This window comes from Bradysia coprophila, unplaced genomic scaffold (assembly GCF_014529535.1).
Source record: "Bradysia coprophila strain Holo2 unplaced genomic scaffold, BU_Bcop_v1 contig_297, whole genome shotgun sequence".
Lineage (NCBI taxonomy): Eukaryota > Metazoa > Arthropoda > Insecta > Diptera > Sciaridae > Bradysia > Bradysia coprophila.
The window spans coordinates 8,404,643-8,426,173 of NW_023503555.1; the positions used below are offsets into that span (position 1 = coordinate 8,404,643).

At 36.5% G+C, this 21,531-nt stretch overlaps 2 protein-coding genes and 1 long non-coding RNA gene across 3 annotated transcripts in view; 1 reads left to right on the plus strand and 2 right to left on the minus strand.

The window, feature by feature from the left end:
- Window positions 1-11,128, minus strand: part of LOC119079075 (glycine receptor subunit alpha-2) — a 32,727-nt gene extending 21,599 nt beyond the window's left edge. Inside the window, exons 1-2 of the mRNA XM_037186885.1 lie at window positions 10,681-11,128; window positions 752-828 (exon numbers count right to left, since the gene is read on the minus strand). Coding sequence (XP_037042780.1) covers window positions 752-828; window positions 10,681-10,733 — 130 coding nt within the window. The 5' untranslated portion in view covers window positions 10,734-11,128. The remainder of the gene's footprint in view (window positions 1-751; window positions 829-10,680) is intronic.
- A 5,491-nt stretch (window positions 11,129-16,619) lies between these two features.
- On the plus strand, window positions 16,620-18,036 carry LOC119079119. Its single transcript, XM_037186945.1, has 4 exons — window positions 16,620-16,976; window positions 17,054-17,617; window positions 17,691-17,867; window positions 17,924-18,036. Exons 2-3 carry the CDS (start codon window positions 17,062-17,064, stop codon window positions 17,801-17,803), a joined length of 669 nt encoding a protein of 222 aa, XP_037042840.1. The 5' UTR covers window positions 16,620-16,976; window positions 17,054-17,061; the 3' UTR covers window positions 17,804-17,867; window positions 17,924-18,036.
- LOC119079144 lies at window positions 17,021-17,518 on the minus strand. The gene is made up of 2 exons (XR_005088110.1): window positions 17,477-17,518; window positions 17,021-17,137 (listed from the first exon to the last, which is right to left on the minus strand). It is a non-coding gene; the product is annotated as an uncharacterized LOC119079144 (long non-coding RNA).
- Window positions 18,037-21,531: the final 3,495 nt, after the last annotated feature.

Here is a 21,531-nt window from a genome sequence, read left to right on the forward strand (position 1 = left end):
CTGTATGTTCCTTAGTCCCTAAAATAATTTTTTTTTTTGTAGTGTGGACTTGCGTCACGCCTGCTTACTAACGTGCAGGCATGATTTCTTCAATTCCTAGGTTAACAGAATTAACTTAAAATTCCAATCCCATTTTATCTGTGCGGTCACGCACTTGACTTTCCAGACACACTAGGACCTTCGATCCGTTCTATTATGGCTCAATAAATTTGGTGTCGGGGAATCTCGCACACGCGAACCATAGTATGCGTCCTTTTACGACATATAACGAAAAGTCATGATTGTGCGAGATTCACTATTTAGAGGTGAGTCTCGCACACCATGAATTGTGTGGTGTGCGAGACTACCCTACCCCATAGATTTAACTTGTGGCACCCTGCAAAAATGTAATTTTCGCATAAGACAGACGGTTGACTCTTGCGATAATTTTAATTTTCGCAGGGCTTCGCAAGTAAAATGCCTTACGTAATTGTTTAGAGATTGTTATTTTGCCACATGGATTAAAGCCCTTGCCTTCGGCTCAGGCTACTAACCTACCTCTCGACAAAATAAAAATCTCCAAACAATGACGTATACGTACACTTATATTTCTCATATAACTAGCTGTTTAGTACAATAAATTTGCAAGTCAAATTTTATATTTGTACACTCACCGCAGTTTAAACTCAATGTGAATTTCTACTCGAGCAAAGCGCTCGCATACGTACACATCTCGTAAAAAGTAAGCTGAGTGGTACTAAAATTACCTCACCTTTAACATAATTTTCCGGAAGAACGACTCTGGGCCGCAGCGTATAGTTTTTCTTCGCTTCTGATATTTCGTATAGGCTGAAAAGAAACCAAAAAATAAAATTAAATTAAAACGATTCCAAGCGACCACACAACATCGTTACAACAATTATAATTTCTGCGGTTTTGTTCGGAAGGAACGGTTTGATGAAGTTATTAAAATGGGAAACGACAAAACGAAAATATTAATAAATTTGAAACATTAGAATATACAATCGTTATGGCGTATTTTTAGAACCCGTCAGCTATTTTCAGATTTAAACTTAACGAAAAAAAAAATTGTAATTTGAGACATATTCGTGATTGCAGTTATTTTTGTACCCGACGAAAAGGTTTTGATTTGATTTTTATATAATTCCGGTTTCGGTTTTTTTCCCATTATTTTCATTTCTCTCTTTATACGACACGGTTCCGATTAAATCAAATCGTGTACAACCATTACATAAAGTAACCAAATTTGGTATTTAATTGCATGAAAACAAGCGAACGCCAATTTCTATGGTAGCGAATCATTAGTCCATTGATTATAAAACTCAGTTGAACTAAGTCCGTTCTACAGATACCCCAATGAAGTCTGTATTGATAGAACGGGTATTATCAAGTAGGAAGAGTATACCACATCCCCAGGTTGGTTTTTTTATAATATAAATCGGAGAATGGCTAAAACTTATTCTGTGTTCATTCGAAAAACATGAAACATATCCGAAAAATTTTTAAGGAAAATTATTGTAAATATTGTTTCGTATCACGTCAGGCCATGTATACATATTGTACTGAAGCTTTTCAGCATTTTTCTTTATTTTGAAATGAAAACAATTTAAAAATCATCGTTTTAGATATTAAACATTATAAAATATGGGAAAATGTTTATCTGTTTTCTGTTTGCATTTATAATATTATATGGAGCAGAAACGAAAATTATTAAAATAAGGTCCCACACTATGGGTGGGTCAGGTCACTTTACCTTTACCTTTGAAAAAAAAAAAAAATAAATAAAACCGAAGGCATAGACTTGGCGATAATACCACAGGTAGTGGACAAACAGCAAACATCAAAAAGAATTGGCATTTTTAACTCCCTTGTAAAACAGAAAATGTAAGCTTTCTGATGACCCGAGTGGCTGGGCCTGCATGTTGTATTATGTGAGTAAAGGTTGGAAAAAAATGACTGTTGCCTGTTGATTTTCAATCGAAATATTGCATGCTTCTTGGATTGGAACAAAGTTTTCCGAAAAACGGTTCAACATTACTATGGTTGGCCATCAAATATTGACGCAAAGTCTCTGTCGAGACTAAACTCTCAGAACATTAGATCGATTTTGTTCATCTGTGAACCAGATTTTGATTCTTGAATGAAAGAAACAAAAAGTTTTGAAAATCAGTTCGGCACTACCCCGAGTAGTCCGTTATTTTAGAGCGAATTTTATTCCTAAAATGTTATTCCTCATCGATTAAAACCAAAAGTTCCAAAATTGGCTCCGGATTTCTCAAGTTATCGTATGCCATCAAAAACCAGACAAAAATTCTTTTGGGAATAACTCCCAGATCATTAGTCCGATATTGCTCATCTACGAACTTGACCTCAAGAATTTTATTCCTCGTCGATTGAAACCAAAATCGGTTTAGAATTACTCAAGTTTATCAAGCCAACAAGCGTAACAGACATTTCCGTATTTTGCTAACATTTCATACACAAAATCGATCAAGGCGTATTTTCTGACGTAAGACCCTTGACTTAACAGTCAAAGGAATCATAAATTAACCGGCACAGTTTACCTTTCGTATATTCGGGCTGTGTTGTGATTTGGGTGGGCAAACATTTCGTAACTTTATTTTTTTAATAATGCAGACCTAGTTTAATCGGAGGGGGAACACCACCTAAAAGAGTGGTATATGCGAAGGAAGGAAGTTGTGATTTTTCTTTTTTATTATAACTTCAGTATTGGACTAAAACATTTTGATTGAAGTGAAGAAAAAAACAGAAAAAACCTCTCTACTACTTCTTTTGATGGAACAAAATCTTTTACAACATTTTACTTAACTAAACACATTTGGCGCAATATAAAACCGAGTGAACGTAAGCTTGTCGCTTATTTTTGTCGTTCTTTATCGATAACAGATGTCATCAATAGAATTGGAAGAGATCAATTTTGGTTTTCACGGTTTTCCGTTGTACATGATCAATCAGCAGCCCATCACGTCGAAATGTGAAATTACAAACTTTCAGTGCACTTAAAATTGCTATTTTCTTACCTTGTGAACGAATGGGAAGATTAGTAGCACTTACGAATAAGTTATAAACTAGATTTATGCGCATTTTATGTAAAAAAATCTACCAAAACCTTCGTAAGTTCTTATTATTATTGTGTACGCTACCAAAAGGTTTCATAGTTTTCATTGGTCTTTTCTGAAAAAATTGATGCATTAAAGCATTGAATATTATAGATCATTTTCATTATACGGTACTTGTCAACGTAACCCCACTTAATTTTTCGTCAAGTAGTCCTTAATCTCAATCAATTGACGTTAACTGCGTTCAATTTACTGATTTTTATATGAAAATCGTTCGTTCAATTCATTCGATATTTTTCGACATGTCTGACAGTTGGGATCGTGTCTGACGTTTACAAGGTCATGAAAATGATCTATGAAAACTGATTTTATGATTATCATCAGTAAGCACATTTAATGGTGTAACGTGAACTAGAAGCTGGCAACAACACCGTGTGCGCTTCGGAGAGATTTCGAAAGCTCTCAACTTCTTTTAAAAGATCAAAACATTTTCTGTTCACTCAACATATTCTTAAGGAAAATTTTGAGAGTTTCGAAAGCGTCATTCTTCTCTTTTCTTTCTTCTTTGATTTGTATTGTATTTGGAATACAAAAGAAGCTTAAAGCTCCCGAAAGCTCCTTAAAGGCAAAGACACAAATCCACGCCATTAAACGTATAAATTTATACGACAGAGAGAGCTTTTTTCTCCTTTGTTACGATCTGTCAGTTTTTCTATTTTGCGATTTAGTATGGAAATGAAAACTGAAATTGAGATATCTTTGCTGTTTTAAGTGGTTTTTCATATTTTTTTGGACCAAAATGTTTTAAAATGTGTTTGGAATCGATTGGCATTAATAAAATAATAAAATAGAAAAAAATATTTTCACACAATCTGTTAATGCCAATCGATTCCAAATACACTTTAAAACATTTTGGTCCAAAAAATGTGAAAAACCACTTAAAACAGCAAAGATATCTCAATTTTAGTTTTCATTTCCATACTAAATCGCAAAATGAAAAAACTGACAGATCATAACAAAGGAGGAAAAAGGTCCACTCAAACAAACAAAATTGGTCATACTTGTTTGCGCGGGTTAAATAATTACATGCTCGCGCGTAGTATAGTAATAAAATCGGATAAAGACGCATGATCAGTTTTGTTTTCATCTCCTGCAAGCTGATATTTCATACATTACGCGTTTCTGCATATAAACACAAACACATACATAACCACAGCCTATACGATTGGATAATTCACACATAACCCACCTAGGGTAAATTTACTTTCCATCTACATATTTGAAAAAAAAAATCGCCGAACGGCGGAAGCGAACACGGGACCAGCAGCATATCAACCAAACATGCTGACCACTACGCCAACAAATCACATAACGCGATGCAATTGGTTTCGGTAGTGGTTCGTTAGTCACTTCTACATCGATCAAATAATCAGAGTAGTCGGAATATTGTGATTTGAACGAAATGTTGAGGTGGATAGTACATATATGTGTGTGAGTAAGTAAATAAAGGATTCTCTGTATGATGTTTTTTTTTGTTGTGAATGCGTTTTAAAACAACATGCTTAATTAATTAATTTTAAATCCAAATTTTTGTGGTTATTTCGCTAATATATGAAATATCAGCTTGCAGGAGATAAAACATTGTTCTACCTTGGTGTATATTTTTCGAATCACTTCTTATGTACAATTGTATATACACTCGCTGGCGCTCGTTATATACAATTGTACATACGAAGTTATTCTCGAAATATACTCCAAGGTAGAAAATGTACTATTACAGGGTTCTGGCATAACGTTATTTTATCGTTATTTTTTCGTTCACTGACGTAACGTTACTAAAACCGATATTATCAGAACCACCTGCAACGTTATTTGTACCATGCTTAGAGTAATTATACCTAGAGAGGTATTTCGTACGATAAAATGTGGTCCCGACATCAGTTTGTATAAGATTCACATTTCGTACAATTTTACGTAGAGCTTTTACTAACACATGTAGGCGTTGACAATTTTGCACATACCAATTTTGCTTAACCTGAGACGAAAAGCTCAGGGGCGCAAATTGCAAGAACCGGACATCTGCACACAAACCAAAACAGGACTCCTTTTTCACATTCACTAAATCACAAAGAAACTATCCTTCGGAACGACAAACAGAGCTATAGCTCTTCCCTTGCCCACACATCACGTAAAGTGACAAAAAAGAAGAAAGAAAAGCTGTTTCGACCTCGAGAACTAACGGCGGTCACTGGTCAGAGTGGACTGACCATCTTCAGTTGCTTCCGCTAGCCTCTTACACAAGACAGCAGCAAAACGTTCCATGAACAAGTGTAGGATAGTTTGCATTGAGAAATTGCCATCTGCTGATGGAAAATTTGGGGAAATAGCGGAAAGCTGCTAAGAAATCACCAAAAAAATGCAGCAAAGCAAACAAAAGAACTGAGCCTGAGCTTCAAAAGTAAAAAATAAAAAACAAAAATAAAAATTCTCATGCGCCGTACTCACGTCACCAACCGTCTGATCGTCTGATCCGCTCATTTTCACCATTCATCCATCCAGCGAAAATTGCACAATCACCGGCAAAACAGCAACAACGACAACGAAACAACGAAATGGAAAAACGGAAAAACAATGCGAAAATCTCGCGAAAAACTTCGATTGAAGTCAATTTGACTGAAATAATTTGACTGAAAATGTTTCTTAGCCTTCTGTGTAGCAACAATACTGAACAAAATCAGTAGAAGAAGTGAGTAGTGAGTGAAGTATGGCCTCAAGCTACACTAATTGGCCCAAAATTCCGGATGACGAAACTCTATTTACAGAGAATGACTCGCCAGCACTCAATCTGTAAAGATCAACCAGTCGCCTTCAAAACACAAACGTTGAAACTCAATTTGCAGGGAATGACTCGCTATAGCACTCGATCTGCAAAGATCAACTTTAGTCGGCTTTACAATGGAAACATCAGAAAAGAGAGTAAATCCAGTCTTTGAAGTCACAAACCGTAACTGAATCTACGAAATTACAATTGCGAGTGAAGTAACAGTATAAGCAAAACTATGATGACTGCTAAAGCGATCAACAGCGAGTGAAGCACAACAGCAAACGACAAAATCATTGGTCGAAAATGACTCTTGGTCGAAAATGACTCTTGCAAGAAGTGACTCACAAGCACTCGACTTGCAAAGACTGACCTCAATCCTCAACACAAAGAGACATTTCCGTTTTCCATTTTCGCTTTCGCTTTCCTCCCTAACTCCAATCATTCACTCTTGGTCCGTTTTTTGGTCCGACCCAAATCAAATCGCATCATCCAGGTCCAAGCAGAACGATTTTGTCCACATCGGGCTTGATGAGATTCTCGCCCACAGGTCGCGTAGGTCCGTTAAAGAAATTCCGCGTACTATCAGGCAGATCAGACATTCATCATCACGTTTGAAATCAGGATACAAACCAACCAGAGATTTCAGTAACATTGCATTCGTTTCACACGGCTATTGCATTCATTCGTTTCACACAGCTACTTCTCGTTCTCTCTTGCAAAGTGGAACACAATGGGAACCCCAAAAAACGCTAATACCCCAATCCATGCAATAAGCGCCGCCTAACAAGGTAAGAGTGGACAACGATAGTGCCAGGGCACCTTTCATCTTACGACGACATAAACAACTTCGCACATACCAATTTTGCTTAACCTGAGACGAAAAGCTCAGGGGCGCAAATTGCAAGAACCGGACATCTGCACACAAACCAAAACAGGACTCCTTTTTCACATTCACTAAATCACAAAGAAACTATCCTTCGGAACGACAAACAGAGCTATAGCTCTTCCCTTGCCCACACATCACGTAAAGTGACAAAAAAGAAGAAAGAAAAGCTGTTTCGACCTCGAGAACTAACGGCGGTCACTGGTCAGAGTGGACTGACCATCTTCAGTTGCTTCCGCTAGCCTCTTACACAAGACAGCAGCAAAACGTTCCATGAACAAGTGTAGGATAGTTTGCATTGAGAAATTGCCATCTGCTGATGGAAAATTTGGGGAAATAGCGGAAAGCTGCTAAGAAATCACCAAAAAAATGCAGCAAAGCAAACAAAAGAACTGAGCCTGAGCTTCAAAAGTAAAAAATAAAAAACAAAAATAAAAATTCTCATGCGCCGTACTCACGTCACCAACCGTCTGATCGTCTGATCCGCTCATTTTCACCATTCATCCATCCAGCGAAAATTGCACAATCACCGGCAAAACAGCAACAACGACAACGAAACAACGAAATGGAAAAACGGAAAAACAATGCGAAAATCTCGCGAAAAACTTCGATTGAAGTCAATTTGACTGAAATAATTTGACTGAAAATGTTTCTTAGCCTTCTGTGTAGCAACAATACTGAACAAAATCAGTAGAAGAAGTGAGTAGTGAGTGAAGTATGGCCTCAAGCTGCTTGGACCTGTGAATGGTTGGAGTTAGGGAGGAAAGCGAAAGCGAAAATGGAAAACGGAAATGTCTCTTTGTGTTGAGGATTGAGGTCAGTCTTTGCAAGTCGAGTGCTTGTGAGTCACTTCTTGCAAGAGTCATTTTCGACCAAGAGTCATTTTCGACCAATGATTTTGTCGTTTGCTGTTGTGCTTCACTCGCTGTTGATCGCTTTAGCAGTCATCATAGTTTTGCTTATACTGTTACTTCACTCGCAATTGTAATTTCGTAGATTCAGTTACGGTTTGTGACTTCAAAGACTGGATTTACTCTCTTTTCTGATGTTTCCATTGTAAAGCCGACTAAAGTTGATCTTTGCAGATCGAGTGCTATAGCGAGTCATTCCCTGCAAATTGATCGTCTGATCGTCTGATCCGCTCATTTTCACCATTCATCCATCCAGCGAAAATTGCACAATCACCGGCAAAACAGCAACAACGACAACGAAACAACGAAATGGAAAAACGGAAAAACAATGCGAAAATCTCGCGAAAAACTTCGATTGAAGTCAATTTGACTGAAATAATTTGACTGAAAATGTTTCTTAGCCTTCTGTGTAGCAACAATACTGAACAAAATCAGTAGAAGAAGTGAGTAGTGAGTGAAGTATGGCCTCAAGCTGCTTGGACCTGTGAATGATTGGAGTTAGGGAGGAAAGCGAAAGCGAAAATGGAAAACGGAAATGTCTCTTTGTGTTGAGGATTGAGGTCAGTCTTTGCAAGTCGAGTGCTTGTGAGTCACTTCTTGCAAGAGTCATTTTCGACCAAGAGTCATTTTCGACCAATGATTTTGTCGTTTGCTGTTGTGCTTCACTCGCTGTTGATCGCTTTAGCAGTCATCATAGTTTTGCTTATACTGTTACTTCACTCGCAATTGTAATTTCGTAGATTCAGTTACGGTTTGTGACTTCAAAGACTGGATTTACTCTCTTTTCTGATGTTTCCATTGTAAAGCCGACTAAAGTTGATCTTTGCAGATCGAGTGCTATAGCGAGTCATTCCCTGCAAATTGAGTTTCAACGTTTGTGTTTTGAAGGCGACTGGTTGATCTTTACAGATTGAGTGCTGGCGAGTCATTCTCTGTAAATAGAGTTTCGTCATCCGGAATTTTGGGCCAATTAGTGTAGCTTGAGGCCATACTTCACTCACTACTCACTTCTTCTACTGATTTTGTTCAGTATTGTTGCTACACAGAAGGCTAAGAAACATTTTCAGTCAAATTATTTCAGTCAAATTGACTTCAATCGAAGTTTTTCGCGAGATTTTCGCATTGTTTTTCCGTTTTTCCATTTCGTTGTTTCGTTGTCGTTGTTGCTGTTTTGCCGGTGATTGTGCAATTTTTTCCGTTTTTCCATTTCGTTGTTTCGTTGTCGTTGTTGCTGTTTTGCCGGTGATTGTGCAATTTTCGCTGGATGGATGAATGGTGAAAATGAGCGGATCAGACGATCAGACGGTTGGTGACGTGAGTACGGCGCATGAGAATTTTTATTTTTGTTTTTTATTTTTTACTTTTGAAGCTCAGGCTCAGTTCTTTTGTTTGCTTTGCTGCATTTTTTTGGTGATTTCTTAGCAGCTTTCCGCTATTTCCCCAAATTTTCCATCAGCAGATGGCAATTTCTCAATGCAAACTATCCTACACTTGTTCATGGAACGTTTTGCTGCTGTCTTGTGTAAGAGGCTAGCGGAAGCAACTGAAGATGGTCAGTCCACTCTGACCAGTGACCGCCGTTAGTTCTCGAGGTCGAAACAGCTTTTCTTTCTTCTTTTTTGTCACTTTACGTGATGTGTGGGCAAGGGAAGAGCTATAGCTCTGTTTGTCGTTCCGAAGGATAGTTTCTTTGTGATTTAGTGAATGTGAAAAAGGAGTCCTGTTTTGGTTTGTGTGCAGATGTCCGGTTCTTGCAATTTGCGCCCCTGAGCTTTTCGTCTCAGGTTAAGCAAAATTGGTATGTGCGAAGGTATAATTACTCTAAGGTACCATGACCCTATATTAAAAACTACGTTTTCAGCATACTGATTGATTTTTAGAAATAGACTTTTAGCGTTAGAGAGATGATTACGTGATTGTAACGTTACGAATTGTAACGAAAAGACAAAAAATCTATCGATAACGTAAGTGGTAACGTTATCGATAGATTTTTTGTCTTTTCGTTACAATTCGAAACTTTTGGTATATAGTCTAACGTTACGGATCCCTTTTTATGAGTAGATTGTGAGCTGGTCGACCAGCTGAACAATTTGACTGCCTATCTATTTTAACTTCATTTTATCATAATATCACAGTGATCCAATCAAAAATATGGATCCGCCATTTCGTTTTTTTATGTGCGAGATTCAGACAAAGTTATAAAAAATCAGTGCTTTTAAGAGGCATACCTGCCCCTAAAATTGTTGGATTAGGTCCCGAAATTCTCAAAAGTTCCCAAAGTAACCAAATTGATAGGACCCAATTAAATGTTTTACAATGATTAAAACAGCCGTGTCTGCATTCCATTGGAAACCATTTGAAAAGAGGAATCTTTCAGTAAGAATAAAAAATGCTCTCGAATGTTCTTTAAAATTAAATACACAAATACGATACGGTCTTTGGTCTTAACACGGCAGAACTTGTCGGAATAGTCAAACTTCATTGGGGATGTGACAGTGATTAAAAATATAATTTAAATTAACGAATGGAAGAACAATTTGAACGGATTTTTCTTGTGTGCTTGAAATTCAAGCATCAGCCAGACATAAAAACCATTTTTTTAAATTTTCGAACAATGCAAATAATTTCGAGGTGTCCGCAGTTGCCACCCTCTGCTAAAAATAGATGTTAGCAGGGGTACTGAGCGGGTTAATTACATTGGATGGACAAATATATGTATGGATGCTCTTGTTCTCTATGTTAATTTTCGTATGCCGATGAGACACCCGTCAGCAAAAAAAAAACCAATTCTTCTCATATTACATTTATCACTCATTTATCTGTGCCACTTTATATGTCTACACCATAAACTCTATATACATACTGTGGCGCTATATACATTATGAATATATAGTTCAAGTGTAGCGTGTACTAACTGCTTTATGCATATGTTGGTACGTCGGTTGGACGTTTCTGAAAAAGAATATGCGCCACTTTACTTACCCCAGAACTAGTGTAATTCCAGCGAAAAGCCACTGTTTCCCAGTTGCCACCATATTTTCTTCGTATATAACTGTAACATTGCACGAATTTCCCTCACATATAATGATAATATGATCCGTTTTCTTTTATATCCACACAGATTCACACATAAATTAGAGAACTTTTTGTTGTTGGTGTTTCTTCTTATATATATACGAACTAAGGCAAGAGGGCACAAAATTTCGTTGTACTTTCACAATTTAGGCACTTTTCGTTGATTTACATTTCGTTTTCGAAAGTCAGAGGCACTGGATTTATTTCTGGTTATTTCTCTTTTTACATGGACATGTCGGTGAATTACTTGTGCAGCGAACCTTTTTTGTGTGTGTTTAATCGTTCAATTGACTACGGCAGCGATGCTTTTGTTTAAAATTGAAAAGTTCCGTTTCATTTCGTTGATATTTTATTGTCCAATGTGAGGTCACAGTTGATTATCTGTGGATTTGATAACTGATTTCCTCTGTACATCAGGAAAGCTTTTGCGAAGCACGAAGATTCTGATTAATTTATGGAACTTCTTCTTCTTATGCTATGAAAATAGTAGACTACATTGGATGTGGAGGAAGTAATTCATTACACGTGGGATCCATTTGTGATACTATAGTCAAACTCACAAGTTATTATTACTAAAAGCCCGATCGTCATCTGTTATCGACAACGACTGCAGAAATAAACAAAAACCTCAGACTAAATCGGTTTTATATAATAAAAAGCATGTTCAAAAAGATGAAGTAAAAGATTTGGAATAAGTCTTTTGAATATAGTTGGATCAATTGAAGTAATAGATCTGACAGTAAAACTTCTGATAACCGTGTGCGAAAAGTTTTAAATTTTAAATGGTACAAAGTGTTGGGTGTAGCTGATGGTGTATATTCTACAGAATTAACTCGAGAGAAAAACATAAACAGCACAAACACACAACTCTCTTCATCTAAATGAACCTTTTGCCTTTAATTTTAAGAGTAATTTAACGCCAGCAGTGCATTGAGTTACCTAGATACCTTACTATTCATTGAAAAGGCATTGAGGGATAGATCTCTACCAACCACAAGCTATGTAAGTCTAAATGGAATTTCTCTTTCTATTCACACTGAAACTTAACTATGTTGGGACAGGTCTTTATGTCTTCGTCTAAGATACATTACCACTGACATAGTATCATAATTAAAATTGAAAAGTTTAATTCGCAAAAAAATATATGGCTACTTCAGGTCCCTAGTTAAATCACCCGTCCGGGTTACTTTACTCTGACGTGAATTTAATCATCGGGGACGTACTTATGTCATGATACAAGATAAAGAAAAAATTGATTAGAAAGTAACATTCGGCACATGGGTCGGTTTCGTATACCTCTACAATCTTTCGGGGGAGCCAAAGTGTGGAACAATGCGATAATATTTTATCAGTCAGATTGGTTATGTTAGTGCAATAACCGATTATTAAATGCGGATATTAAAAGCAGACAAACATTAATAAATCAGTACCGTCGTAACACTGATCCTAGAATTAATATTGCGTTACCAAGGGTCAAATTTGGAGGCTTTAGTGATAAGGGCTGCCGCTTAAAATTGTATGGATGTTTAACTCATACAACCAACTAAATGGATCTATCCTTGCAAGATAAACATAGAGCTTACTGTGATTTCGTCGATCTCCGAGTATTTTCTTTGTTAATGGAGCAGTGCTGTGGTCCTGTTTAAATCCCTTGCAAAGTACAATCGGTGATTTGGTCATTAATCAATAGATCTACAGAGTATAACATTTAAAAGATTGCTCAGAATTTAAGAACTAAAATTGATTGATGATTTCATTTAACCAGCTGCAGTATTTATACAGAGAAAGGTCTCGAAATTGAACAATTGAATAACTTATTCTCCAGCTATTACATGCCAATGCAATTTATTAGACCACTTCATTCAAAAAATTTTCTTTGGATAAAACAAATGAGCACGGCAGAGGCAGAGTAAAATAAACCAAGCTCTCCTGCCTGGTTTAATTTACTCTGCCGTGACATAAGAAATTTTGCGTCACTGAGGAGAAGAAGAGAGATTATTAAGTTATGCAGCATACGATAAATAATGGAAGACGCAGCATAATTGTCAATATTAGCAACGCAAAATCGCTGGTGTGTTTTCGGTCTTAATACATTCAATTCAATTCACTCTTGTTCAATTCTTGCATTAGACATTGACAATAGGTGATTTTTCGTTTAAAAATTATTATTTTTTTAAATTCGACAAAATTACTCACTCTCGGTACACCCCTCATCCGAGAACGAAAGAATATTTTTGCTGTTGCTACTATCTGAACTGAAGAATCATCCAAGATTCAATTATGAAACGAATCTATGTTATAAGTCTAAAGTTTACCAAGCAGGGCAAGAATTGCAGGAATTTTCAAGAATTCATTTTCCTGAAAATTCGGAAAATTTCTGATTTTAAAGAGATTTGATTCTTTCAATTCTGAAACATTCTTTACTGATAACTTTTGAAATTCTTGAAAAAAGGCTATATCCTACATCTTAATCAGGGACTTGAAAAATAGTTTTTAAATTTTCAAAAAAAAATCGTGGAAAATATGAGGAAAATTAGGAAAACTTAGGAAAAATTTTTAAAAAATGCAAAAACGTTTTCCCAAAAATAGTCCATGGTAATTTGGTCTATGGTTATCATTACCACTGGATATGAATTTGAAAAGAAAACGCTCTTCACAAATACGAAAGCTCACTAAAAAGTTCCATATGTTGTAACATGTGTTCGCATTTTCAGTTGGTTAAAGTTTCTTTTATTACGAAAATTGGGTTTTATATTCACCGTAAGCTGTTTTACGAAGAAAAACTCAATTTTCCCTATCCAATCATTAGATTCGTTAAGACTGTCATCAACAAGTAACGAAATAACAAAAAAACCAACTCAATTAATCATCACTTTCTATCCACTTGAAGTCATTTCATTAAAGAATCCTTGTTCGATTTCCATTATTATTTCCATTTATAACAATTCTTATATGCTCGATAACACAACCAATATACGCGACCGAAATTTGTTCGTGTTTATGAACAGGTTTTTCCCGTCGGATTTTCCACAATCTCTGTGCGCCACGAAAACGGTTGGATAAAATCAAAAACGAAAAAAAAACTTTTCGGTTAGAACCAAGTAAAAACGAAAACGAAATCCATGAAAATAAAATCAAAGTACGGGACCAAGAGTATGTTATTACAGTGAACTGAGCGCGATATATATATTTTGAGCAAGAGAACTGAGCAGTTTCACAGTCGACGATAAACTGAAAACGGAATTTATTTTGCGATATTTGATAACTTTTATAACGGGCTAAAACGAAACCGTGGAAACGATTTCAAATTGGCCATTTTGCTAAACATTTCATATTATATACCCAGCACGCTTGTGTGCTTTCCTATATTCCTATATTAATGTTGGCCAAGATTACACCATATATATACAACGTGATTGCATGCTTTTTTTTAGCCTTATACATCATTTATATGCACACTATAAATACCATCGGCTACAACATATCACCATGTTAAGTTTTACGGATGTGCATATTTAAAGGTACTACTTATACCTACCTAGCCTAACCTACACCATCCACATCTATCCATTCCATATTATATGCATTTTCTATCGTGTGCTTTTGATGGAACATGCAAACTTTTTGTTCGAATGAATTATGTACAATTGGTTTGTGTGTTGTATTCATTTTCCTTGCACAAAAATTACAGCAAAAGATATCGAATCATGAATAATAACAGTGTTTTTGTTCAATGATGATCTTGAAAAATCAGTAGAAAAATGCACGTCTAACCTTTTCAACTATAAAGTAACCACCGCACAGTGATGTTTATGAAGACACAAACACACACATATGAGGCTCTGATTAGTGGTTGCGATTTTAATTTTAAAGTGGGAAGGTGGAGAATAATGTTATAGAAAAGCTTTTGAATGGGACAAACCGATTGATGAAATGTGACGAGGATACATAGGGCAATGCGGTTAGGAAATTAAAGCTCAAATATAGGAGATTTTTGTAGAATTTTAGTACATTTATTGGTCTTCGTCATAAAATTAATGAAGTCAGCGCCATATTTTTTGTGAACCAACTTCACTGCTATGACGCTTCATGGATAATTACAGAGTGAAGTTGTTTCATAAAAAAACCGAACGCAAATAGTGAAGTACTGAAAAATGGATTGTCAGGCTGCACCTATCGCCAGCCGCTCGTACCCATGATGGCAATGGCAACTAAAACGATTTGAGACCTGTAAGACCCTCTGGACCTCTAAACCCCTGTGCGTCTTTCTGAAGACGACAGGTAAAAAATCCTGATATTGACTCAGTTGTCACTCCGTTGCCTTTGCAGGCAGTTCCCTTCACTCACTATTATCCAGACTTTAAAGTCATATGCATATAAGGCGAGTAGACGATCTTGCTGATGGTCTACAAATAGTTAGAGATACGAGCTATTACTCTTTGTATTCTTTCGAGTGTCAGTGAGTCATTCTTTACAAATAGAGCTTTGATGTAACTTGTTTCTAATCCATATTGACACTTCGGACTTCTAACCGACTGTTTCCCAGACTTCATAGTCACATGCATAGAAGGCGAAGAGAAGATCTTACGATTTTCTTTCTTTCTGTCAAACGTGCTTATTTTGCTGTCGACGAAACTGAATGTTACCTGCCAACGACACTGGAGATTTCATTGAAGAATGGAGAGAATGACGACGACGTCAATGAAGTGGGGAATACAATCGGAATTGGATTTGGTTAGTTTTGTAAGTTAGTTTTTGGTTTGAGTTGAATTGAATTTGATTTTGATTTTGTGTGTGAGTGGACTGTTTTTGCGTAGGCTTTCTCTACGAGTGGCTCTCATACGTTGTGTCTGGGGTTCTTCACAGCAACACCTCGTCATGCCTTTCCTTTTCCATTGAAAAATGGCAGTTCATCAGTAACCTTCAAACCACTCGTTCAAGGTTGAAGTCTTACAGCTGTCATGTGAACGAATGTGATGGAAGCAACTGACGATGGGCAGTCCTACACTGTCCTATGACCACCATCACGTTCGGAGGTCGAAACGGCAATTCTCTCTTCACTTAACGTGACTTATATGGGAAAGGGAAGAGTAACGATCCTCTGTTAGAGTCTACTGGATTCTCTACTGGATTCTCATTCCGTTTTAATTTTAGTTTTAACTGTGCTAGGCATTTCAGTTATGTGTGTTCTTAGAAGCAAATGAAGCGAATGAATGAATGAATGGATTGTCAGGCTATCGCCAGCTGCTCGTACCCAGGATGGCAATGGCAACTAAAACGATTCTGAGACCTTTAAGACACTCTGGACCCCCTAAACCCCTGTGCGTCTTTCTGAAGACGACAGGTAAAAAATCCGGATATTGATCAAGGTTCTGAAAGAACAGATTAAGACAACTCTGAGTTGATCACGAAGGCGGTGACACACAATTGCGTCAACGGCTGCGAAGTTTATATGTAAAATGAAACGTAACAAAAACCAAATTATGAATTTTCGAGAAAAATATTTTCTTCGAGTTGATTTCTCACACTATCTGTTTAGAAAATTTGGTGTCACCCGCCTTCGTGGTTGTCTTAACCTGTTCTTTCAGATCTTTGGTCTTCATAGGTCAACAAAGGTTTACTGCGGTGTAACAAAATTTTTGTGTCGTCATGTTAGCCCTTACCTTAATTTTAAAAAATATTTTCATTTCGAATTCGAAGAGCTAAAGTTCATAGCAACCACCAGTGAATCTATTACTTCTTTTGCTAATGATTGATTCACATGATTGAATTTACCTGGAGCATAAGATCAGACATCCTCTCATTTTACATTTTTTTATCGTACCTGGAACAGACTCAAAACCTTTAATTGGTTAACCAATAGACCGAAAATAGTCAAGGCGTACCAGTTCAGGTTTCTGGTCAACCGGGTGAACCTCACACTTTTATTCAATCAAAAACACTAAAACCTAGACAACACTTCAAAACACGAATGAAATCGAAGAGTTAGTTAATTACGCTTGTATTCTTGTTAAAAAGAGAAAATTACTTTGGCACTAAGTGGATGATAGAACGAGTCGGATGAATTGGTCGTTGCTTGGCTCGAAGTGTTTTTTACACGTTTCAACTGTGTGTTTGTGAAAAAAAAAACGAAATTTACTTTGGCTTGTTTTAGCGGCAAAACGATGATAGAACGAGTCGAGTGAATTGTTTTTAATTATTTGGTAGTTTTTCGGTTCAAAGAGTGACAGACTTGTCTTGTGTTTTCGATAAAATTATTTCAAAACATTTCAAATTTAAGGACCAAGAATGAACACTGACGACCTTTCAAACATAAGTGACTGTCAAGACGTTGGTGACGATTTATACGAGGAGCTTAGCCAAGCTGTCGAACTTTCAAACATAAGTCACGACGATTATGCTCATTTATTGGATGAGATTATCCCAGCTGACGACCTTTCAAACATAAGTGGCAGTCACGACGATGGTGCTGATTCATCCAAGGAGATTGTCCAAGCTGGCGACCGTTCAAACATAAGTAGCTGTCACGACGATGGGGTTGATTTATACGAGGAGACTGACCAAGCTGACGACCTTTCAAACATAAGTGCCACTCACGACGATGGTGCCGATTCATTCAAGGAGACTGTCCAAGCTGGCGATCTTTCAAACATAAGTGGCTGTCGCGACGATGGTGCTGATTCATCTAAGGAGATTGTTCAACTAGATAATGGTTTTAGTGAACCCGAACGATCTGTTGATGACGTCGGCGACAAAAACTGTGACAAGGAAAATGAGGAAAAACTAATCCGTGTGGCCGACGCGAAAAAGCTTCAATTGAAATTAATCGATCAATTTATGAACGGTTAGTTCGAAATGATTTGAACCGTTGACCCGTAATATAGTTCACAACTTCAGTAATACTTATACAATCACAGAAAACGATGGAGCATCCGTTGAGACGAAAACATTCAATACACGTTGGGAAGAATTGGTTCGCGAATTGAATTTACTTGGACCCCCTCCTTTAACCGAGACACAATGGAGATAAAAATTGGCTCAGCATTACAACGAGAAAAGAAAACTGGCAGAAATAGCTGAAACTGCACTTCGAAGTATTTTCATTTATTTTATTTTATGATTTAAGCTTATCAGATGTAACCTCTCACAGGTACACAATCGCATAACGTTCTTTCGTCGGGACTACTTGGAGAAATTGTATTGACATCACGTGAAACGGCGAGGAGCATTGCCGAAATTTCCAATAAACTCACCGTGATAATCAAAAAAGACGATGCCATCTTACAGGCATTGCAGGTGGGCAATAATCTCTTGAAAGAGATTTCTGAGAGTTTGAAACCGCAGCATTTATGATTGGAAAAGCGAATCCAAATTTTTACTGACTGAAATAGTTAAGTTAACAGATTTTTGTTCCGTGAATTGATGTTCATCGATTGATCTATATCAATCGATTGTAAACGTATTTTTGTATTTTTAATGAGTTCCGTCTAGAGATTTATACTTAATTAAATCTCAGTGTATTTCTGTCATGTTTGTTTGTTTTATTTTGGTTTATTCTTTATTGATAAATCAACCACTTTTACGGCAGCAACAATACAATTTAGGTCAAATATTTAAATAGAAGAAAAAGCGATCTAAAATCTAACTTGACTACTTCAGTTTGACCCGTTTTTTAGGACACTGGTTTTGCTATTGAAGTCCTTTTTAGTGAAACCGCATACTACTTAATTTTTGCTGCATAGACGGTTGATATATTTGCCCAGAACCTATTCTGGGAATGTTCATTAATTTTACAAAAAAAAATTTAGACTGGAAACAACCAAAATTTTACCAAAAAAATCTGCGTCGCAAAGTTTCAGATGTTCAGGAACAGACCAGCAAGAAAATTTATCTGCCACATGCGACGCAGATTTTTTTGGTAAAATTTTGGTTGTTTCCAGTCAAATTTTTTTTGGCAAAAATTATTTGGCAGATGATGAGAAAACCTAAGCCAGCTTGTTTGAACTAATTGGGTGTAAAATTTAATTTTTGCGTAACGAAGCTGAAAGCGTCAACTCTAGCGATATCATTCATTTTAGAAATTGTATTTCAAAGACTGCGTCACACTTTTCTCGAAGAGATTTTTGTTGGGATATCAGTCGTTTTAGAAGTGTACTCAACACTGCTTTTTATAACAGTTTACAGTTTTAATTCAAAAATTTTACGAAAATCGAAAATTTGACGAAATTAGAAAATTTGACGAAATTCGAAAATTTGACGAAGAAAGTAATTCTCTATCTGCCAGCATTCAAGAAATATCTCCAAAATCCCAATTTACCCACCCATTTCCAACTTTCGACATTTTTCACAAATGCCCTTCTTTTCTACTCGTAAAACTCTGAGACTTTGCCGAATAAAGTGACTCTCTATCTGCCACCATTCAAGAAATACCTCTAAAAACATAATTGACCCACCCATTTCCAACTTTCGACATTTTTCACATATGCCCCTCTGTTCTACTCGTAAAACTCTGAGACTTTGCCGAAGAAAGTAACTCTCTATCTCTCATAACCCAAAAAAATATTAGTCCTTTCATCCTACGCTCGAGTAGCTCAAAATTTGGTCACTCTAATCACTCTAGCTCAAATGAATCTGCCCCGATTTTTTAAATTATTTTTTTGTTCGAATCGTGTTACGAATACCTTTCATTTGATGGGTCACACGCCTCTGTAGGTTTCAGTACAGCTAAGCTACAACCGAAAACGCGTTCCCGACCCTCGAAAACCTCACTCAGAAACCACTTCGAGGCCAATAAAACAAAATTCTGGTTTTTCCTGGGGTAATGGCGTATCACATTTTCATTTTTATGCCCACCCTGAGGTTCCTGCAAAATTTCATGGAGATTGGCTGACTAGTTTCCGAGATCGACCGTCGATAGATAGACAGATAGATAGATAGAAACATACCGAGTAAGTTGAAAGATTTTGATTGTTTGGAAAACGTTGATTTGGTGCATTTTCTATCAAAATGACCAACTTCAAAACGATGTATCTCCGGCAATTTTAAAGTTACATAGTCGAGTGATAGCTCGTTTTGCTCGTATTTGAAGCGCGAATAAAATAGAAAAGGATTTGTGGTGATACAGGTCAAAGGAAAGAAACTTAAATTCTCACCTATATATAGTTGCCGCGTCTCAAAAAATTTTCTTCGTTCTTTTTTTGGAAGTTAGACTGCGTCAAGTCCTCCGCTATCGCTCCGGACATGATTACGCACTAATTTCTAAAATTATGATTTGTTGGACTCCCTGTACTTCTCTCTCTTCTCTCGACATGATTAAAAATGAGAAATATTTTTATCGATAATTCTAAAAAAGAATTTGATATCCCAAATAAATAATTTTGATATCCTGCGTTTTCGGCAATTTTTATCCTCAAAAAATAATTTGATTGTCGAAAAAATAGATTTTGATATCTTGCCGCATGATGTCCAAAATAAATAAATTTGATATCCGAAACAAATAATTTTGATGTATGAAACAAATAAATTTGATGTCCGAAACAAATAAAGATAACCAGACAATATTTTTTTTCACATCACAGATGAGAAAATGAGACCAAACCCCGAGGGGTCCCGCACTGAAAAGAGTTGCATAGAGTTTTCTGAAAAAAAAAAGTTGCAAAAGTGTTACACGCAAAAATAAAGAGTTGCAAAAGAGTTGCATGTGAAAAAATAGTTGCAAAAAGAGTTGCAAATCCAGTGCGGGACCCATCGCCAAAACCAAACCAAAGAAGTTACAAAGACTGACAGAACGTGGTCCTTAAATAATAAATTTAATATCATACACGCCTATCGCGCTCTCCTATTTTTATATGGAGAAAAATCAGAAACTAAAAACACAGAAACAGAAAATGTGATGGTTTTCAAAATTCCGTGTGCGTAACTGGAAACACTTACCAGGTGTCGGTAATGCGAGCCGGGCGCCGGAACGGTGTTGGTAACTTAGGAGTTAATTTTTTTTCTCTCGCATCGTCTAATAATTAGTCTGTGTAAGTCTTCTCGCCGTAAAAGCGTTAAGTTCGTTCCTAGGGAATTCATCCTTTTACGAAATGTAACGTAAAGGAGTTTAGTTCGTCCCTACAGAATTCATCTTTTTACGAAATGAATACCAATTTTCATTGCACATAAAAAGCGTTTTAACACGCCGAGCGATCCGGCCCATTGCCCTGGAGCGAAGCGAAGGAGTTAATTTTTTTTCTCTCACATCGTCTAATAAATAATTGGATTGTGTCATTTGTGTTATATAAAATTTAAATTTATAGAACCAAATTATAGACTGGCTCCCAGTTTCAAAAAAGCTCTTTGACGACAAAACTGGGGACTAATTTAGTCCGATGGCTGAAGTAACCACCGCCAATTTTCTCGCCAAAAAAAACGGAAAACGAAATGGTGAGAAATCTGGCGGCTACTTCAGTCTATATACTGCAAATAGCACTCTAATAGACACCTCTTCCTGATTATAAATTTCTATTTCGAGAATATCGAATTTATTTTTTTGCGTTACCATTTTCTTTTTTATGAATATAACACTTCCTTTTCCATGAAACCACTTTCTTTTTTTTGGGTTATCAAAATATCTTTTGGTGATATCACACTTCTTTTTCCGGGTCATCAATTCCTTTTTCGTAGATATCAGAATTCCTTTTGCTGGGTATCAATTTCGAATTTCGGTGAATCATAATCATTTTTGGGGATATCAATTTTGAGAGATCACATCACATT

Coding starts and splice junctions, on each gene's coding strand:
- LOC119079119 (XM_037186945.1), top strand. CDS start 17,062: ATGAACACTGACGACCTTTCAAACATAAGTGACTGTCAAGACGTTGGT. Junction 17,618..17,690: donor AATCGATCAATTTATGAACG/GTTAGTTCGAAA, acceptor ATACAATCACAG/AAAACGATGGAGCATCCGTT.